Source organism: Trachurus trachurus (genome assembly GCF_905171665.1).
Source record: "Trachurus trachurus genome assembly, chromosome: 5".
NCBI lineage: Eukaryota > Metazoa > Chordata > Actinopteri > Carangiformes > Carangidae > Trachurus > Trachurus trachurus.
Window position 1 is genome coordinate 33,115,845 of NC_139896.1, and position 18,452 is coordinate 33,134,296.

General features: G+C 42.6%; 2 protein-coding genes across 3 annotated transcripts; both read left to right on the forward strand.

Moving 5' to 3' along the window:
- Positions 1–1,097: 1,097 nt before the first annotated feature.
- On the forward strand, positions 1,098–9,457 carry shisa4 (shisa family member 4). Its single transcript, XM_083971790.1, has 5 exons — positions 1,098–1,346; positions 4,621–4,798; positions 8,224–8,360; positions 8,509–8,700; positions 9,354–9,457. Exons 1-5 carry the CDS (start codon positions 1,259–1,261, stop codon positions 9,392–9,394), a joined length of 636 nt encoding a protein of 211 aa, XP_083827916.1. The 5' UTR covers positions 1,098–1,258; the 3' UTR covers positions 9,395–9,457.
- Positions 9,458–13,597: 4,140 nt separating this feature from the next.
- Positions 13,598–18,192, forward strand: lmod1b (leiomodin 1b (smooth muscle)). Of its 2 annotated transcripts, XM_083971461.1 has the most exons (4): positions 13,598–13,732; positions 13,857–14,150; positions 15,269–16,999; positions 17,082–18,192. In XM_083971461.1, the coding sequence occupies exons 2-4, from the start codon at positions 13,863–13,865 to the stop codon at positions 17,106–17,108; spliced, it is 2,046 nt and encodes a 681-aa protein (XP_083827587.1). In that variant the 5' UTR covers positions 13,598–13,732; positions 13,857–13,862; the 3' UTR covers positions 17,109–18,192. The 2 variants fall into 2 exon arrangements, with proteins under 2 accessions (XP_083827587.1, XP_083827588.1); XM_083971462.1 differs by having other exon boundaries at positions 13,629–14,150.
- The last annotated feature ends 260 nt before the right edge of the window (positions 18,193–18,452 follow it).

The window sequence follows — 18,452 nt, forward strand, 5'->3', positions numbered from 1 at the left end:
TGGGGTTTACCTGCTGGAGGTGAGGGGAGGAGCCTCAACCAAAAGAAAAGGTCTGGATAAGATGATTGAGTGGGCTAATGACTGGGTCTTCAAAGTGTCTATAGATAAAACTAAATAATATATATAATATTAAGATATTTTGCTATAACATGAAAAAGGTTTAGTAGGTTTAGATGAATGGATGACAGAGTAGAGTACACAGAGGAGATTTAACTACAGTGTGGAAAAGAAACGTTGGGTGATTGGTGTGCTAACAGAATGAATGCAAAGGTCAGTCTTTGATTCTAGGTGTGGAGAACATGTGGTTGAGCAGCTCCTACAGTCATTACCTGGACACAGAATTGGTAAAACAGTTTACAACAAATGATTTCAATGCCATGTCAATCCAATTTCTATGGAGTAAACCCTGGCAGCCCCTGGGCAAGTAACCCATTGACTATTACTCCACACCCGAAGAGCTTCAATATCAGAGCCAGACTGTATGTAAAGTAATGCTGCTGATATTATTATATTCATAACAATGACATGAAAGGTCAAAAGATAACGAAACAATGCCAAGTATGACTTTGCAGGGTCCAAACTCAAGTCTTCAAATGCCTATTTTGTTTGACCAAACCCCAAAACATTTAGTTCTATTTAATACAATGATATAATATGACAAAGAGAGACGGCAAATCTTTCCACGTGATACTGGAATGTCAGTGTACCCTTTTTGCATGGGAATTGGCGAAGTGATTAGTTATTTATTAAATATGTAGGGCTTTTTTCTGTGATTGAATAATCAATTGATCCAGCCCTACAATCAATGATAACACCTAAACCTCTTTCTTGAAGGTCCTACAGGCACTACGTAGACTGCTATTGTGTATGTGTGTTTTGTTTTTAAATAGTTTCACTTTAATTGCACTTTTTATTTTGTTTGTACCATCACAAATCTTGAGACGCAGCTTCTGCATTGGACTTTCACGCCGCCTCTCACAACTCGCCCTTGCAGAAACAATAGCGCTCATTTCCGACGCTCCGTGCAGCCCGTGAACGCAGCATCCTGCTCATCCCGCTGAACGGCGTCACCGCCGCGATGTGTCATTTCGACGGATAAACTGCCGCCCGTCGGAGCCGTCCCGTCGCCCGTGCTGCTCCAGCGCCACGATAATGACTGAGGACGACCGCTAGCCTCAACACCCAGCCGAGCTTGTTTCCAGCGACCACAGCGACTCACCTTTGATTTTGTTATCGCTCGGTTGGTTCAAAGCCAGGGATGGGGATGATGGTCTTTCCGGCGGGCAACATGTCCCTCATCTCGGTGACTGTGGCGCTGCTCGCCATCGTCCTCAGCTCTTCTCAGGGTAAGATTATGGCTCTCCATCCAGGCCGCGCCGCCGCTGCCCGACGCCTCACGGTTAACCGGCTGCAGTCCGCTGCTAACGTTTGTCCTCGGCCGTTATATGTATGTAACCGGGCCGTGAAGCAACAGCCGCCACCAGAGCCTCCAACATCACCAGCAGCCCCCCACAGGGTCTCATGCTGCTCTCCGGCTGTTTACTAGTGAACCTCGGTGTTTATCTAAGGCCTGGACCACTCAGACTGACCTGCTCAGTGTTTAGCCTGCACCGGTCTCACCGCTTTATGTATGTTCAACTTAAAGGAGCATTATCGCAAATACAGCAGTAATAGCATAAAATAAGCTGAAATATGCAAAAGATGGGTCGGGGGGAGCCATAACTAAATTTACAAAAAAAATCGCCAACAGTATAGTGTCCGTGGGGCAAATGCAGCATTTGTCTTTGTTATGATCCAAGCCGGCCCGGCGCTTGCTGCGTTAAAATGCACTCGGAACTCGCAAATCCGACCTCCGAACCGGACAAATATGCAACAGTAAGTAATGTAGCAGTGTTAGGGTGCTCACAGTCACTGAATCGCTGGTAGAACACTTTGTCTCCACGTCCCTGTGTCTTTCTTCAGCTGTCCTCTCAGCGTTATTAAGGAGGAGGACGTTTCAGTTGTTGTTGTCCTTGTTGTGGTTGTGCGCGACGTAGAGCTGCCGCTTCCACTAGCGAGTTTTCTTTTTCCCGCGATTGCACGTTCATTCGGCCTGGTGAGGGAGGAGGAGGAGGGGGGAGGGAGAAGGAGGGGGGGCGGGGGGGACTAAACGAGGCTGCTCTCTCTCTCTGACAGCTGCCCACTTGTTTATATCTGATAAGCTCCGCCTGGCTCCATCTAGTGGCCGAATTTTGCGATAATACTCCTTTAAACTGTTTGCATTTTCAAACATTTACAGCAGTAAGTAAGTTAGGGTTTTTGTAGAAGGTGCTACACCACCAGTGCTGTTTGATACATCAAGTAGGCTAACGTTAGTGAACCACAAAACCAGGTTCAACATGTTAGACAAAGTGAGTAGTTCAGTCATTGTTTAAGCAAAGATGCCATTTTTGTTGGGAGCATCTCGGATGTGAAGCTGTTACAGTGAGGTTGTGATAGCACTGTGAATAGATTTACTCACAAAACTTAGGGGACATAAACTATAAGGATTATTTTCAATTAAAAAAAGTTTTTTAAATTATTTGAAAAAAATACATTAGAATAATCAATAATGAGGTACAATAATAAACCATGGAAAAAAAAACATTAAATGTACCTTAGCACTTTTTTTGTTTTTCAAAATAATGTAATTTTTAAAGAATGCAAATATTTCATTCTTTTCCAACATCTCTGTCAAACCTTATTTATGTAGTAGGCTACCTTTTACATGGACTGCAGCAACAGTTCATAACATGTACTAGGTACACTAGGTCAGCAGCTGGCGGCTGTTTTTATTATGGTCTCATCTGCAGATTATTTTCTTGATTTACTGATGAAGTGCTTGGTTTGTAAAATGTTAGAAAAATTAAGCAAAAATTCTTCATTCTAGAGTTCTTGATGATATGTCCAAACATATTTGTCCAACCAACAGCACAACCCCTAACAATGTGATGGAGATCAGGGGAAAACAGGAAATCTTAATACTTAAGAGGGTGAAAACAGGATTTTCTTTGACATTTGTTTAATAAAAAATGACCTTTAGTAAGTAGAAGTAGAACTGAAATGATAGTCAGTTGCAAAAAATTCTTAATGTGATTTCACTCAACTAAATATTTTTGGCTAATGCAGTTTGTGATGTGTCCGTCTTATGTTCTGAAGGGAGGTGTTTCTGTTCTGTATCCTCAGTGATATCAATTACCTAAGTGAACAGTAATTTTCCCTCAGTATAAGACATTACAGTTCAACAACAGCACCATAGCCTCCAAAAACGACCATAAAGCTGAATCAAAAACAAAAATTGGACAGTTGTTTTATTAGCCTGGATCAGTTCAGATAACCGTAACTAATAAACTGCCAACTGAGGGTTAACTAAGAGGCTTTGCCTATTGTGTCATTGTATGTGACAAACTCATTTCAAGACCGTCTGCATAGTCATAGTGTAATATGAAAGCTTACAGCAAACTGTAGAATATGTTTTGTGAGCAAAAAATTGTATCAAAATTTCGTCTACTGCAGATTTGTCTACTGGTAATGTAGCATTGTTTTTGCATACTGTAAAGTCTTTTGTAGGGTCCAAGATGCTTGATGGTATGTGGTGTCAGGCTTCAGAAAAGTTGTGTTGAATGTACAAGACCAGTGTGACTTTTAGCATCCTGTACTGCACATGTGGTGTTGCCCTAAATTACTGTATACATTGTTCAGACCATAATCACACATACTCCTCTCAGTTTAGTCCAGGACGTATGTGTTTGTTCTTCTGAAAGACAGAATACTCTCTCAGTAGGCGTGGACCGTTGTCTTTCACGCTAGAGATTACAAACTGAGAGTTGAGTGTTATTATTCCACTTTTCTGACTTTTGAAACGCACGCAGAGGCTGATTTCCTGGGGCAGGATTACTATTGCCGATTATTGTGATATTGATCCTCAATCATACTCAATCATTCAGGTCTTTTTTGTGACAAATTTGACAAATATTTGATGGTTCCAGGTTCTATAATGTGAAGATTTGCTTGGTTTACTTGGTTTACTTAAATCATAATAAATTGAATATGTTGGAGCTCTGGATCTCCTGGATGGGGTGATATCATCCTCAGCTGTAGGACACTGTAAACTCTAAACCTTTTTACTATTTTCCAAATGATTACCGGTAGTCAATTTAAAAAGAAGAAGAAATATTGATAGTGGAAATGATTGTTAGTTGCAGTCCTATGATGAGTAAATCGTCTCCTTTGTCATTTCAGACAGTCAAGTCTTAAATCTCCTAGTTACCTCACTTGAGCTCTGATCAGTTTTCAACCTCAGCCACAGGGAAGTGTTGAATAATGCATTATGACTTTGTTTGGCCTGGAATAAGAAAGACGAGAGAAGAGCCGGTACAAGTTTGAAATAAATATTTATTTTCTCCCGAGGGCAGGACAAAGCCGGATCTGTAAACGAACGTTCAGGAGTTTTTCTCGCTTTTTTGGGGGGGAAACTGTGTGATTAAACGCTCTAACTGAGAGACGTGAAGTACTGTAAGGATCACTCCCACTCTCCCTGCTTCCCTCTTTTCTTCTTTCCGCTCTTCTGATCATATCCCCCTTGTTGCTCTCGCCTTGCAGTCAGCGGGAACGAGGACTGTCTGTGGTATGTGGACAAAAACGGCACCTGGCACAACGGCTTCGACTGCCCTCTCATCACTTTCTGCTGTGGGAACTGCCACCGGCGCTACTGCTGCCTGGACGCCTTCAAGATGATCACAGAGAAGGAGCAGAAACGCTGCATGCTCTTCCAGTTCAGGTGGGGTCAACAACAACAACAACAACACAATCATCTGGCTCTTTATTGAACACTAGTATATTTCTGCATGCTCCGAAACCAAGAGTCAGTGTTTGTGTTCACATGCCGACGCTATCAGTGCAGGATCACACATCCCTTTGTTTATTTAAAGCAGGCACAATCTGCACCAAAGATAAGACATCTATGAACATATATCCATATATACAGTATATACAGAAGTATATACAGACAAGATAACAAAAGAACAATAAAGAGCATGTGGCTCTGGCTTAGTGGGGGCAGTAGGGCCTGAAAGTGGTCTCCAGTCAAATTGTTAACACATCTCAAAGATAAAAGATGAAGAACAAAAGGATCTGAATACATCTGCTGAATGAGAGAGTTCACTTAGATTTTTAATAATGGGTTATTGAGTGTAAATAAAAATTAATATACAATGCAATAAATCTTGCAAGAACTGAAGACATTCATTTTAATAGCACTGTATGCTATTAAAATGAGTTTAAGAAAAAAGAAAGTGCTTTAAAGCAGAAGTAAGCGATATTTTTGTGTTAATATAAGTCTTAAATAGTTCTATCTTCCGACAGCAATCACTTACATAGAGTGTTTGGACCGAAACACGGGTCTGTCAGTCACTCTGCTCTGCTGTAAGCCGAGGAGAAAACTTTCCTTGTATCCTACAAGTTTTATCCAATGAGGAGAGAGAACGGCATGAAGGGCTGTGTGTGCAGCCAAGGGATGCGCCTGAATGTGGTGACGTAGGGACGAGGACCAATAGATCCATGACGAGGACGGGGGCTGCTAACTCCATCGGCTGACAAGACGTTATGGTTCGTCCCGTAACTCGTGTTTTTCCGACCTGTGAAGTCGTACCAGTTCGATCTGGTACGAGTTCACGGGTCGGAAGTTACGAGTGGCCGTTATAGTGACTTTCACAGGTAAAACAGGTCGGAAAAACACGAGTGGGTTGCCTGGAACGCTACAAAGTCGTAAGTCGTGACTTGAAGCTGTAATTTACGGTTTCAAAAGCCTGCCTGGAACGCAGCATTAGCCAAAACGACCGGATCGCTTACTTCTGCTTGAAGTTTATTTTAAAGGTATATTGTGTAGGAATTACTCCATCTAGCGTTGTGGTTGTATATCACAAGCAACTCAATCGTATTTTTCATGCTGCATTCACATGAAATTGGGCAGACGGCAGACGGACGACAGCCGCTGCATGTAACGGCATAAACAAGCCTCTATGTAAACAAGTGGTCCGTCAGCACGAGGCAAAACAATACACGTGACAATATGTTGTCATGGCATGATTACTGATTAATGAAAAACATACTTTTGAAGGAAATAATCGATTTTCGTGAATAGATAACAGGAGAAGTTACACAATGTCCCTTTAACATCATTATAGTTATATTCCTACTTTATATGAGGTAATAATAGTATGTACAGATAGACTGAGAGATGTGGGGCCAGTTCCTTATGGCCCACTGGCTGCATTTGACAGAACGACATTGCTTTGGTCCTCAGAGTGTAATATCTTCTCATTAGTCGTCCCATCACATCAGCTCTCTGTGCGTTGTTCAGTGGTGTTTAATTCTCCCTTGCGAGGGATGGTGATAACGCCGGGCTGAGCACGCTGGTACCTGAGAGGTTGCAACATGACAGTTTTCCTCCTCGGCACTGGAAATCATCCATCACTATTCTGTAGCAAGCAGGCAACTCGCAGCTTATTAAGCCCAGTGGGAGATGAGATCAGTGGGCGGCGGGGGGGCTGTGATGAAATGGAGGGCTTTTGTTGCTTCACCGCGAGGTGATGAGATCTGCTAGAGGAGCGAGGAGATGAAGGGCGTTTGTCATTATACTGATATGATTTTCCGTGGGTCTGAATCACGCCGGGGCTTCTTTAAAGGGGACATACCTGTATTATGGAAATACCACTTTTTGAAGGCTCTTTAACATGTGTTTGGGTGTTCAGGGTTTCCCCCAGAAAACTTGTTAAGCCCGCTGGTAGGGTGGCACCGACGGCCCACCGGCGCCCAAGCGTGTTTTTTTGTGAAAGGGGCCTGACCCTGACCACTGACTGATGGCAGGGCCCTGTACTATAGGTAACAAATTCATTAATGGAGTAATAGAATTTAGAAGATGTGATTTCATAAGGCCTTAAGATCAATGTTAAAAGTTGACTGGAAATGTGAAAATATTATCATTATCATGTCTTATTATAAGACATTTATGTAACATATTAAACACCAGCCGATTGCACTCTTGAATTGCTGTTCAACCAACCAACCACAAAAATAAATAAATAATGAAAATACTATTTAAATAAATTATATCAACTATCTGCACTAAAAACTAAAAAAACAACTGCCTGGTCTAGCCTTATTTCTCAGAGATTTTTACAATCTCAAGTCACGCAAACGTGGCGTAACACGCGTCTTTTTCCGGTCAGTCGTCATGGAAACGAGACAGTCATGGATCTACCAAAGATACTCTGTAATCTACTGTTTGGACCAGAGTGAAAACAAACATGTGTAAACGCAAACCTTACAAGCTGAAAAATGAAACAAACTATGGAGTGGATCATTTTCAGGTGAAAGCCAGAGCTCTGACGTGCTAACAGCTACCAGAGTGCTGCTTCACCAGCTACCAGCTACCAGCCGTGCTACAGCAGCTGGCTGAGCCTTTTGGAGCTGCGGCTCGGCTCACGTTAACGTGGACTCGGTGCGTTCCTCTCCGCTGGTGAAGCAGCGGTCTGATGAGCATGATGTCTGTGACGTGTCCCGTTATGCGCGACGAAGTTGTGACGTTGTCCGGTGATGAAACAGACACCTGATTACGTGTTAATGGAGTACAAAAACTGATTTTAAAAAAAGAACTAAACAATGCTTAGCCTGGTGGCGGGGCAAGTAAGACCTGGCAGCCCGCCAGGCTTATAATACACTTGGGGAAACCCTGGGTGTTTGTCTTGCCTTCCAGCCCCCAAAATGTGAGAATTGACAAAAAAAATCTGTAATGTGCAGGCTCCCTATGTTGAAATCCAGGTGGTTTTACAAGCTGTTCCTTCAGTTGTCTTCCAGTGATGTAACTAGGTTTCGAATTTGCATAATCCCACCCCTACCTGGTACCAGTAGAAGGGACGGGGCAATCAGTGGTTCATTTGCATTTAAAGGGACAGGCACTGAAACCAGCCGTTCTGAACAGGGCTGTTTAGAGAGGATGAAAAGAGCTGTGATGTTTAACCCTTGGGGTATTTTGACCAAAGCATGTCACAGACATGTCTTTAAGACACCTGGGAACTATTTTAATTTGTGGAAAAGGGGCAGAATATGTCTCCTTTTAAATTGAGCTCTTATTAGCAAGACAGAGGCAACGTGAGATTAGCAAGTCCTTCACCCTCCTCTTTCTCTTCCTCCTCCTCTCCTCAGCCCCACCACTTTAGCCGGCATTGCCTCCTCCATCCTCCTGTTTGTGGCCATCATTGCCACCATGGTGTGCTGCTTCATGTGCTCGTGCTGTTACCTCTACCAGAGAAGACAGCAGCGGGGCAGGACACCCTATGATGGTAAGACCTCTACACTTTGGATCAAGTCAGATTTTAATTTTAATATCCAAGAATCATAAAATCTGTCCCTGTGCAGTGCCGTGACACCCCTTCTCCTTAGGCCCTGGTGTTTTCCTTCACTAAAGTCTGTGTGTCTCTGAACCCACAGCCCAGCAGATCCCCATGGCCAGCTACCCACTGGAGCCCATGTACGATGCTTATGGAAAACCGCTGGGCCCCTCCGACTATCCCCATGCAGCTTATCCAATGGCGCCCCAGTACCCTGGAATGCCCCCGCACTACCCGATGATGCAGCCTGGACCGTATCCACCACACCCAATGGATCCTGCATACAGCCAGGGTGAGACAAGCTGAGCTTTTTGTCAAATTGGCCCATTGCCATAATCCCTATAGTCATAGCAGTAGGTTCGTTACCTTTATTTGTCAGTGCAAGCTATTTTTAGAACGGCGGAGCAGAGCCGTGAGCTGCTCAGAGCTACACTACGGAGGCTAATGGGATTTCTTGGTTTCCCTCATCAAACTCATCAAATACACAATCCAACAACTCCAAAACGCTCTGGTGGACAAGTTGTGACCTGCACATTCACCACGCTGTGAGATAATAATGTAACGTTATGAGACAGAGTTGTTTTAGAGGTAAATTCATGCAAAACCACTGATGCGCATTTCCATCGGGGCAGTTTTTTGGCAAGCAGTCTCTGCATTTGAGTTGTTGGATTGTGTATTTGATGAGTTTGATGAGGGAAACCAAGAAATCCCATTAGCCTCCGTAGTGTAGCTCTGAGCAGCTAGCGGCTCTGCTCCGCCGTTCTAAAAATAGCTTACACCGACAAATAAAGGTAATGAACCTACTAAAACAATAGGGATTATGGCAATGGGCCAATTTGCCAAAATGTTGAACTATCCCTTTTAACTGTGTTGGAACTCTTAGGTGTCTAAAATGTCCTCATCTGACTTTGTTTTTCTCTTTTTTTTTACTTCTTTGTGTTTCAGCTCCTCCCCCTTACTCACCACCTCAGTATCCTGGTCACTGATGGGCTCCTACTACACACACGCACGCACATACACATACATACACACACACACACAGAGTGGGAAACAACCGCTGAGAGACATGACTGTTTCGAAAAGGAGAAGGCAGTAACACTCTCACACACTCCAACACAGACACACGACAATAAACACTACAGCTTGACTAGCAGTGGTTTGCCTGTAAAAGAGAATGAGGAGGAGGCACTTTAAGGTGTTTTATTTTTCTTTCATGTTTTATTTACAATGTTGTCCTACTTTTACATAGTATTTATGTTAATGAAATTCTGATCTGAAACGTGACGTCTGATCGCTCCGGGGCCGGTTGAAAGTGAGGAGGTATCCGTCTGCCATCTGGACTGCGTGCTGCCACCTCTGCCCTCTGACACACTCACCTCAGTGGCAGGGTGTTACCTAAAGAGAGGGCTCATTACATTCCAGAAGAGAGGTACAAAAAAAAGAAAAGAAGAAGGATTTACAACACAGATAATGCGCTCCCTTTTTATTCGTCACAGGCGGAAGTCCTTTACTACTAAATTTGAACTGCCTAAGACGACATTCCAGGTCATCCCAGTCACTGATCCACAGTCTCCAAGTTACGATTACACCATGTCTTTATTGCTCTATCTGTTTTGAAATACAAATTGGAAATATGGGACGCAGGATTGATTTAAAAAGGTGATGTGTGTAGGTTCAAGGCAGGTTGATGCTGCCTTAGATTTGCTCACTGGTTTCCATGGTTCTCCTACTCTGTGTACGATCGCCTCGTTTGTTTCAACTTTGTCTCCTTTTGACGACTTACTTCATGGTAATATATTAGCTGCACTGTTCTAATAACATCTCAACATCGGCATGCTACCCAGTGAAAGCTATCTGTTCCCCTCCTGCTTCTTTTCTCATTTTGAATGAATTTAGAAATGAGTCTCTTGAGATTTAATCCCATAATGCCAGGTACAGTGTTTTTATAGTGGCATAACTCTTGTTTATTTCTTGTAACATATCAGGTCAGGGGAGCTGCAGGCCATGCTGCTTGAGAAAGCAGAATGTCCCACCTTATAATGATTAACCATGGGGGGAAAAAACAAGAGAATAACTATTTAAATACATATTTTGTAAATCTGTTCTTCAGCTGAATATTTTATGATAATGTAACAGGTTATTTTAAAATAATGTATTGTTATTGTAACAAAAGATTTGATGTTTTGGCATCTTTCCATTTGGTATTTATTATCCTTGAGGTTACCTTTTACTGTGAATGGGTTCTCACCTTCTGGACTAAGCTACAAAGCCAAATATCACTACTGTTGAAAGAGTAGGTTTGGTTAACCACCTTTCTTTAAAGCTTTGGCATTTTGGGAGATATAGCTTATTTGCTCTCTTGCTGACGAGACCACTGATAACACACCGGTGAGAAGAGGTGCTCCGATCTTTTACCTCAATAAATGTAGCAATAACACTCTGTAGAAATATTCGGTTATGAAAAGTCCTACACTCGGTGTACAAATATCTCAGCGGCAAAATTGCAATTGCAACTTCTTTGTGAGCTGCTGGATCACTTCATTTACAATACATCATGGTTTGTTCGCTGATTATATTATGTGTTAGTGTGAATAAGCAAAGAACTAAACCTGTCTAATATACTGTATTTAGCATCCAAGTTCAGTATGTCCCCTGAGGTCAAATGAAAACAGTTAAGCATAGTGTTGATATAAATTAAAGTACAAGTTCTGCAATGCTGCATTTATGCAATGTGGCAAAATGGGGAAATATATTGTTATTTAAACTTGGGAAAAGATTTTGTCACTGTCAGAATTTCCCAGTTTTCATTGCACTTAAAAGTTGAGTGTGACATTAATGGTTTTTCTGAGTTAGTACCTTTAATTATGGTTTAAACAATATGACATGAATGCACTCGCTGCAAGTCAATGGTATGTCTTCCAGTCATGAAAGAGGCTGGTGTATAAAGCCATATATCAGTAACTGCCATTAATGCACTTAACACAGTGGTGTAAGGGAGTGGCTTTTTATTTTTATTTTTTTTTTAACCTTCAGACAGCTACTTATTCCAGTGTCATTCAGCTCTGTAGTTAAGTGAATTCACATGTTGAGATTTATTTACCATTAAAAATGACTAATGCTTAATCACACATTTTTATAAAGTAAAATGAGAATGAGAATCGTAAAAGGAAATTTGTTCAGCCTGGCAAATATATTCAGTGATAATCACCTCATAAATGGTAATACATTTCTGTTTTGTACATGATGCATTGTGCATTAGCTGCTTTTCACAGTAAAAGGTGTCAGTACCAACCCTAGGTTTACTTATCAGATCAGAACCAGATTTCTGTGATACTGCCCACCCTTGTGGTTCGGACGTGAGGAAGCCGATAGGTGCATTTCCCAATATGTCAAACTATTCTTTTGGAATATGCTCTTACAGATTTGGGCTCCAGTGAGGTCAGGGCCTGTAACAGTGGATTCATTTATCAGTAATTGGGTCTAGTTTGGCATTTTGTCCAGACAAAAACAGCCCTGTGCTCTTGTAAAGATGTTTGAACTGTAAAACAGGACGTCTGAAGCATGTGTTGTATATTTAACTGACTGCTAATACGTGATGTCTGGATTCATCTTTATTTAGGTGTAATGTATCTCGACCTGAAAGTCAAATGAGGCACATTAAAAAACAAACAAAAAAAACAGTTATATACTGTAGTGCTGATTACAGAAGCCTGGGTTTTCTCAAACATTTCCTTGAGACTTGGAGCTGTACCTCGTCTCACCTCTTAACCATGCGATGAATCAGACGACAGTTATTCCCGCTAGTTTACAGAAATAAACTCAATGGCGAGGTCCATGTGTACAGATCTGTTGAGCCTTTGTAAAGCACAAACAGAACGGCTGGAGTTCTCTGTGGAAGATGCTTTATTATGTCATTTGACCTGACACTTGATCAATGATGTTTCTGTTTATTTGTGCTTCTAAACCAACTCCATGAGCGTGTTTAGTGAAACTGACGTCAGTTGGCAAAATAACTTGTCTGGATTGGCTTTTTGTCTGTTGTCATATGGATGGTATGACATTGTAATATACAGTAAGTGAAATGTTTTTATTTCTATTAACATAAAATTTAACTTTGGAATGTAAAATACAACAGTCTGCTGTGTCCATTTGTTGATTTGAAATATATAATTTGATTATAGTAACATGTGTGTACATCATTTTGACCACTAGATGTCCATATTAACCTCCAGCTGATGTTGTATATCTCCAGGTGTTCGGTGGGTTTGATTTATTTCACTCATTTCACCGCAAGCAACATCCAACACATTCAGATTTTAAAAAACAAGCAAACAGAAAACCTCTTGATTGCTATGAAACGTATTATTTGACATTTACATTTGTATTCAAGTGTGTGCGAAATTGAATTATATAGTTTACATGATAGCTGTGACAAAAAAATGTAGTGACATATATTAACATTACTCAGTTTATATGACTTTATATTGCTAATCACTTAGTTATTGTTATTTTACACTCAAGCTTTCAATTGATGTTATTCTCTTTAACAATTGAATTATTCTCTATTCCATAAATGCACCTCTTTAAAATAATGAAACCACATGCACATTTTTTTTTACTTTCGGGTACTTTCAGGTAGTAATTGGTTTTTTGACCTAATATGTGGTTTGAGCTGCTCAGCCTCCAAATTCTAGAGCGTGTAATTTAATAAAAACAGTGGGATATTTTCATTTCATTTTTCTCCACATATTGAACTGAGCATGTGAATCTGATAGAAGTAATTCATCCCTCTAATCACTGGCTTTCTGCTGGAAGATAAAGAGTGCCTGCAGAAACAACGTTATATTTTAACTTCAACTGTTTCCCATAATTTGATTTGTTTGTTTTTAATAAGCAACAAATTGTGAAATATTCTTTAAAGTAACAGGAATCCCTCTTATTATGGCAGAAGACCTGATGTAAAATTCACAGTTGTTAAAATTAATCATTACTAGGGGAGATAATCAGGAGCTGGTCCCAATATAAACATGAACTGTGTAATAGAAAGTCTCAGTAACTCTGCTCTGGCATCTATGTAAACTTCAGCCCTTCCCATTACCTTTTAAGGAGTGTGTACCCTGAACTAAATATGGACATGCACTTTCACAGGATTTCGAAGAATGTCCAGCCTCACAGTCGACTTTGATGATGTGAGGCTCTTGCAGTTTGTCACTGGTACCCCTCAGTGCAACACTGAGTCTACCCTCTTTGCACCAGGATTGATGCCTCTGGTGGCTTTTTGGTGAGCAGGACGCGTCGGGACAGCAGGACATCAGCTTTGGCCCGTGAGAATGCACGTCTGATTTGAAATAAAGGGATTTACTGTGCCGACTCCCATCAGCACCATCATATTTCTCTTCTCTCCTCCACGGGTGTAGCCTTCACCTCAGTTTGATTTTTCTTTTGTAGACAACCATGTCCAGGAGAAAGGTGAGAGGCCTGACCCGTACGGGGCGCCAGGTCAGCGAGGACCCGGACCTGGACAACCTGCTGTCCACCCTGTCCCCTGAGGAAGTGGAGGAGCTGGAGCAGACCATGATGAAAGTGCCTGACATCAACCCAGACGAAGGAAAGGTCCTTGTCCAGGGGGAGAACCAACCTGCTCAGCCACCTACGAGCAACAACGTCCGGGACGCTAAACTGGACAGCAAAAGGGAGAGTGACACTAAAGGGAGGCTCAGTCAGAGGGAACAGTCCATTGAGGTTAGTGGATGATTAAAGTTACTCCTTATCTGCTTGTGGCTTTTAAATGAAAGAAACTGAGTGATTTGTGGATTCGTGTTTTGTTTTATGAAGATACATTGCAGTCCTTCCTGTAGTTTCCAGTCGAAACAGCTTGAATAATGGTTGACATTAAAGGGCTTCATAAAATCCAACAACAATGTATGACTGATGGATTACAGTGTTACATAACATCCAGTGTCCCCAGGTATTCTAATGATAGCTTCCGTGTGCTATTTTTCATTTGACTTGAAGCAACCTGCCAAGTGGACCTCATGCACCCTGAGTCCAGTCCATCAGCTCATAAATACTGGTCCCAAGAGCTGGCTTTGGTGCCAGGAAAAATATTGTCTTCCCCCCTCTGAGGCATGCTTACATCCATTTCACATTATCAACACTCTCCTCACAAGCAGAGAAACAGCCTCATGAAATTCACTTCTATTGCTCCTGTGTCACGCTATAAAAGATTTTTTTTTCAACACAAAGAGCCTTCTCCCGGTTGTGTGTCGCGAAGCCAGACTTCTAGCAGTTTCTGTGTTTAAAGGAGAGGCACTTCAGTCGGCCCTGTGGAGCTTCTTAATCCCGGCCTGATGGAATTCCTTGGTTGATTGCTCCTACACTCACTGCCTTTTAAGGATACATCTGCCAGGGCCGCGGCCTCGCACAGCAAAACAGATGGAGACTCACAAATCAAACACTTAGCAAGCTACCCGCCGCAAATGTATCCCTGTGCTATAAAAATGGCTCCTTGTCCTTTTGCTGACTGTAAACACACATGCCATATTGTGCCAGGGAGAATGTGTGTTTACATCAGCAGATGGCAGAAGGAGCTGTTTTACAGTGACAAAGTATAGTATTTACGCAAGTATTTGCATGGTCGGGTGGTATATCATCCTACACATGTCGTGCAGAATATTCTTTATGTCTTGCAACAAACTCTTTTGAGTTGTGAGTCTTTGAAGGTGTCTTTCAGCTCTGGAAATTGAGGATTATGATTACTTTGGTGTAGGAAATAGTTTAAAATAACCCCGTCTGACCCTAATCCAGCATAATATAAAAATCACTTCTCACGTCACACTTCTCTGTTTGCCGTCCCACAGGGTGACCCGAAGAAGGAGAGCCGGAAGCAGGAATACCTGAGGAAGATGGGCCTGAGCCAGGAGGGGGCCGATGACAACAAAGCAGGGTTAAGAAGACAAGGCAGCGTCGCAGGTGAAAGAGACACCAAGGTGGACGACAGAAACAGCAAAGGTCCTGAAAGTTCAAAAGAGGAGCGAAGTAGCAGGCTTTCCAGTAGGTACAGGATGCAGGAGAGCAAAGACAGCGGCGCGAAAGACGAGACGAGCGAGAAAGAGAAGTGCGAAGACAACAGGCTAAGAGACAGGAGGGACAACAGAGAGAGCACAGGTAGCAAAACAAAGGATATGATCTCCAAGCTGCAGGAGAAGAAGGAAGACAGCAAAGAGAAGGAGAGGAAAGAAGACTGCAGGAGAAAAGATGACAGCAAAACCAAAGACATTATCTCTAAGCTACGAGAAAAAAGTGAAAAGGAAGTGGGCAAAGAGAAGGAGAGGGAGAGGAAATCAGAGGGATTCAGGACTTCAGGGCTTGTCTCTAAAATGTTGGAGAAGCAGAGCAAAGTACAAGAAAACCAAGAGAGTAAAACAGAGGAAAAGAAGCCAAAAGCAGAGGAGAAAAAAGCTGAAGAGAAAAACAAACCGGAGGTCAAACTCGAGCGACAACCATCTGTAAAGGGTGAGGTGCAGGTGAAAAATGACAAGGCAGAAAAAAGAACAGATAGAGAAGAGCTGGTCAACCACAGTGACCATGTGAAAGAGAAGGAGAAGGTGATTAGCACAGAGAAGAAAGTGGAGGAGAAAAAGGAAAAAGATGTCGGCAAAGGAAAAGCTAAAGCTGAGGGAAGTGAGAAAGTTGGCAACTGTGTTGCTAGAAACACTCCCAACAGCAAGGCCAAGGAGGAAGAGGGGGACGAAGAGTCCAGCATGTTTGATGAGCTGATGGAGCAGGTTCGGAGCAACGACCCCACCCTCACGGAGCTCAACGTCAACAACTCGGAGGTCATCAAGACCAAGACGCTCATCGAGTTTGCGGAGGCTCTGCAGAGCAACACCCACGTGAAAACATTCGCTTTGGCCAACTGTCGCGCAGACGACCACGTGGCCTACGCCATCGGCGGCACGATACGCAAAAACAAGACCATCACCAGCATCAACGTCGACTCCAACCTCCTCACGGGCAAAGGCATCCTGTCTCTGATCCAGGCGCTGCAGCACAACGCCACGCTGACCGAGCTTCGCTTCCAGAACCAGCGTCACGTCTGCGGCGGGAAGACCGAGATGGAGATGACCAAGATTCTGAAGGAAAACACCACCCTGCTCAAACTGGGCTACCACTTTGAGTTAGCCGGGCCCAGAATGACCACCACAAACATACTGAGTCGCAACATGGACCGGCAGAGACAGAAGCGCCTGCAGGAGCAGAAGCAGGCCCAGGCCAACGGGGAGAAGAAGGGGACGCTGGAGGTGCCCAAGACTGGAGGAGGTGGAGGATCTCTGAGGAGCTCGCCTAAAGCCTCCCCCAAACCTTCTCCCATACCGTCACCCATGCCCTCACCCAAGCTGACACCTAAAAGAGGAGCTGGAGGTCCACCGCCACCTCCGCCTCCCCCTGGAGGTGGACCTCCACCCCCTCCACCTCCTATGCTGGAGGTGAACAACATGAGGAACTCTCTGACTCCAGCTCGTGGTAAGAACTCAAGGGACCAACTGCTCGCCTCCATCAGAGGGAGCGATAAGAAACAACTCAAGAAGGTGCGTATAACGGGTTTAAAGTAAAGCTCAGCCAGGGTACAAGCAGACATACTTAGGTTTTTTTTTTTTTTTCTCTCCACAGGTGCCGGTGCCAAAGTGGTTGCAGTAACATTTCCTGTTGGAATATGAAGTGAGAAAGAAGAGAGAGGGGGAGAACCACCATCGAGGAGATGAACTCGACATTCACCCCCCCGGCTGCAGTTGAAGAGCTGTTCTGTGGGACAGATGGAGGAGGAAGTGAAACACGAGATGCCCTTCGGTTGGATGAAAAGCCCTCACTATGAGTTCTCCCCTCAAACACTGGACCAAAAGGACTCTGTGGAGAATGAGTGATGCAGGGCTCTCTATTAGCCGACTGCAGAGAGTGCCATGAGTTTTTGTGGTTGCTTCTCCTTATGTTCATATTGACGCTTTGCTGGTTATTTGCACTAGATTATATGAAGCCGATCATATAACATGTTGGCTTGTGTATGCATCTGAATGTCAGCGTGGTGAGGAGTGTGCGATGAGCTTAATAAGAGATTCAAATAACTCTTTTTAAAATTCTAATATACAAAAGTTTATCATTGATATAGTGGACATTAATTTGACCATTTATTTATTTGTGGAGAGGGAAGCCACCTTATACTTGTCGGTTGTAAATCTGATCAAACTGGGAATTCTGAAATGGTGGAAATATCAGGGAATTAACAAACATGGCGGTCTGACTTAAGAAAACCTGGTTAAGAAAAAAAAAAGGGTCAAGGTGGTCCTTGATTTGTGTGTCTCATTGCCAAATCTCAAGACATCTCAGGCAGGGTTTAATGGATTGGAAAGCAGCCCAGTGGAAACCTGGTGCATGACGAAAGAGTTTAAGCATGGAAATAATTACATAATGCATTTTTTATCAGGAAGTGCAAATGGCTGTCCTTCAGTATCTGATGTTATATTGTGTACAGATTCATTCTAGCCTGGGTGTTTGAATACCTTAAATAACTTTTTATGTAATGCATCTACATGTCTTAACCTTTTGGGGGATTTTGAAAAAAAAAAAAACATTACTGGTTTATATCAACGCTCCTGTTGATTTACATCGTACTTTTAAGTGAATGTCATTTCTAAAGGAGGTTAATGTGATAAACAAAAGTCCGAGTGGCACTCATACTGTATATGTGACCACTGTGATGAAAGATTCTCTGCCATATTTGATTACACATGCCTTTCTTACAGAGCCTGTATGTCTTCAATAAAAGATTCTGGTACGTCTGCAAAGACAAAACACATGTGTAATGTTATGCCTGGCTGACATCATCAAGAGGAATATGTGTAGTAGCCTATATATACAGAATGAAATTAAATGACTGTGGCAATATTTATGAGTATATTAATCAAGGTATGTGTTTATTAATACATGTTGAGCTGTCATTTATCTCATTTGGTTTGTGGTCTACATCATGTTGCATGCTGTATTTCC

Bases quoted from the DNA above. Each gene is read 5' to 3' on its own strand.
- lmod1b (XM_083971461.1), top strand. From the start codon at position 13,863: ATGTCCAGGAGAAAGGTGAGAGGCCTGACCCGTACGGGGCGCCAGGTC. The intron at 14,151-15,268 runs GTTAGTGGATGA...GCCGTCCCACAG, and splicing joins AGAGGGAACAGTCCATTGAG to GGTGACCCGAAGAAGGAGAG. The intron at 17,000-17,081 runs GTGCGTATAACG...TTCTCTCCACAG, and splicing joins ATAAGAAACAACTCAAGAAG to GTGCCGGTGCCAAAGTGGTT.
- shisa4 (XM_083971790.1), top strand. From the start codon at position 1,259: ATGGGGATGATGGTCTTTCCGGCGGGCAACATGTCCCTCATCTCGGTG. The intron at 1,347-4,620 runs GTAAGATTATGG...CTCGCCTTGCAG, and splicing joins CGTCCTCAGCTCTTCTCAGG to TCAGCGGGAACGAGGACTGT. The intron at 8,361-8,508 runs GTAAGACCTCTA...CTGAACCCACAG, and splicing joins GGGCAGGACACCCTATGATG to CCCAGCAGATCCCCATGGCC.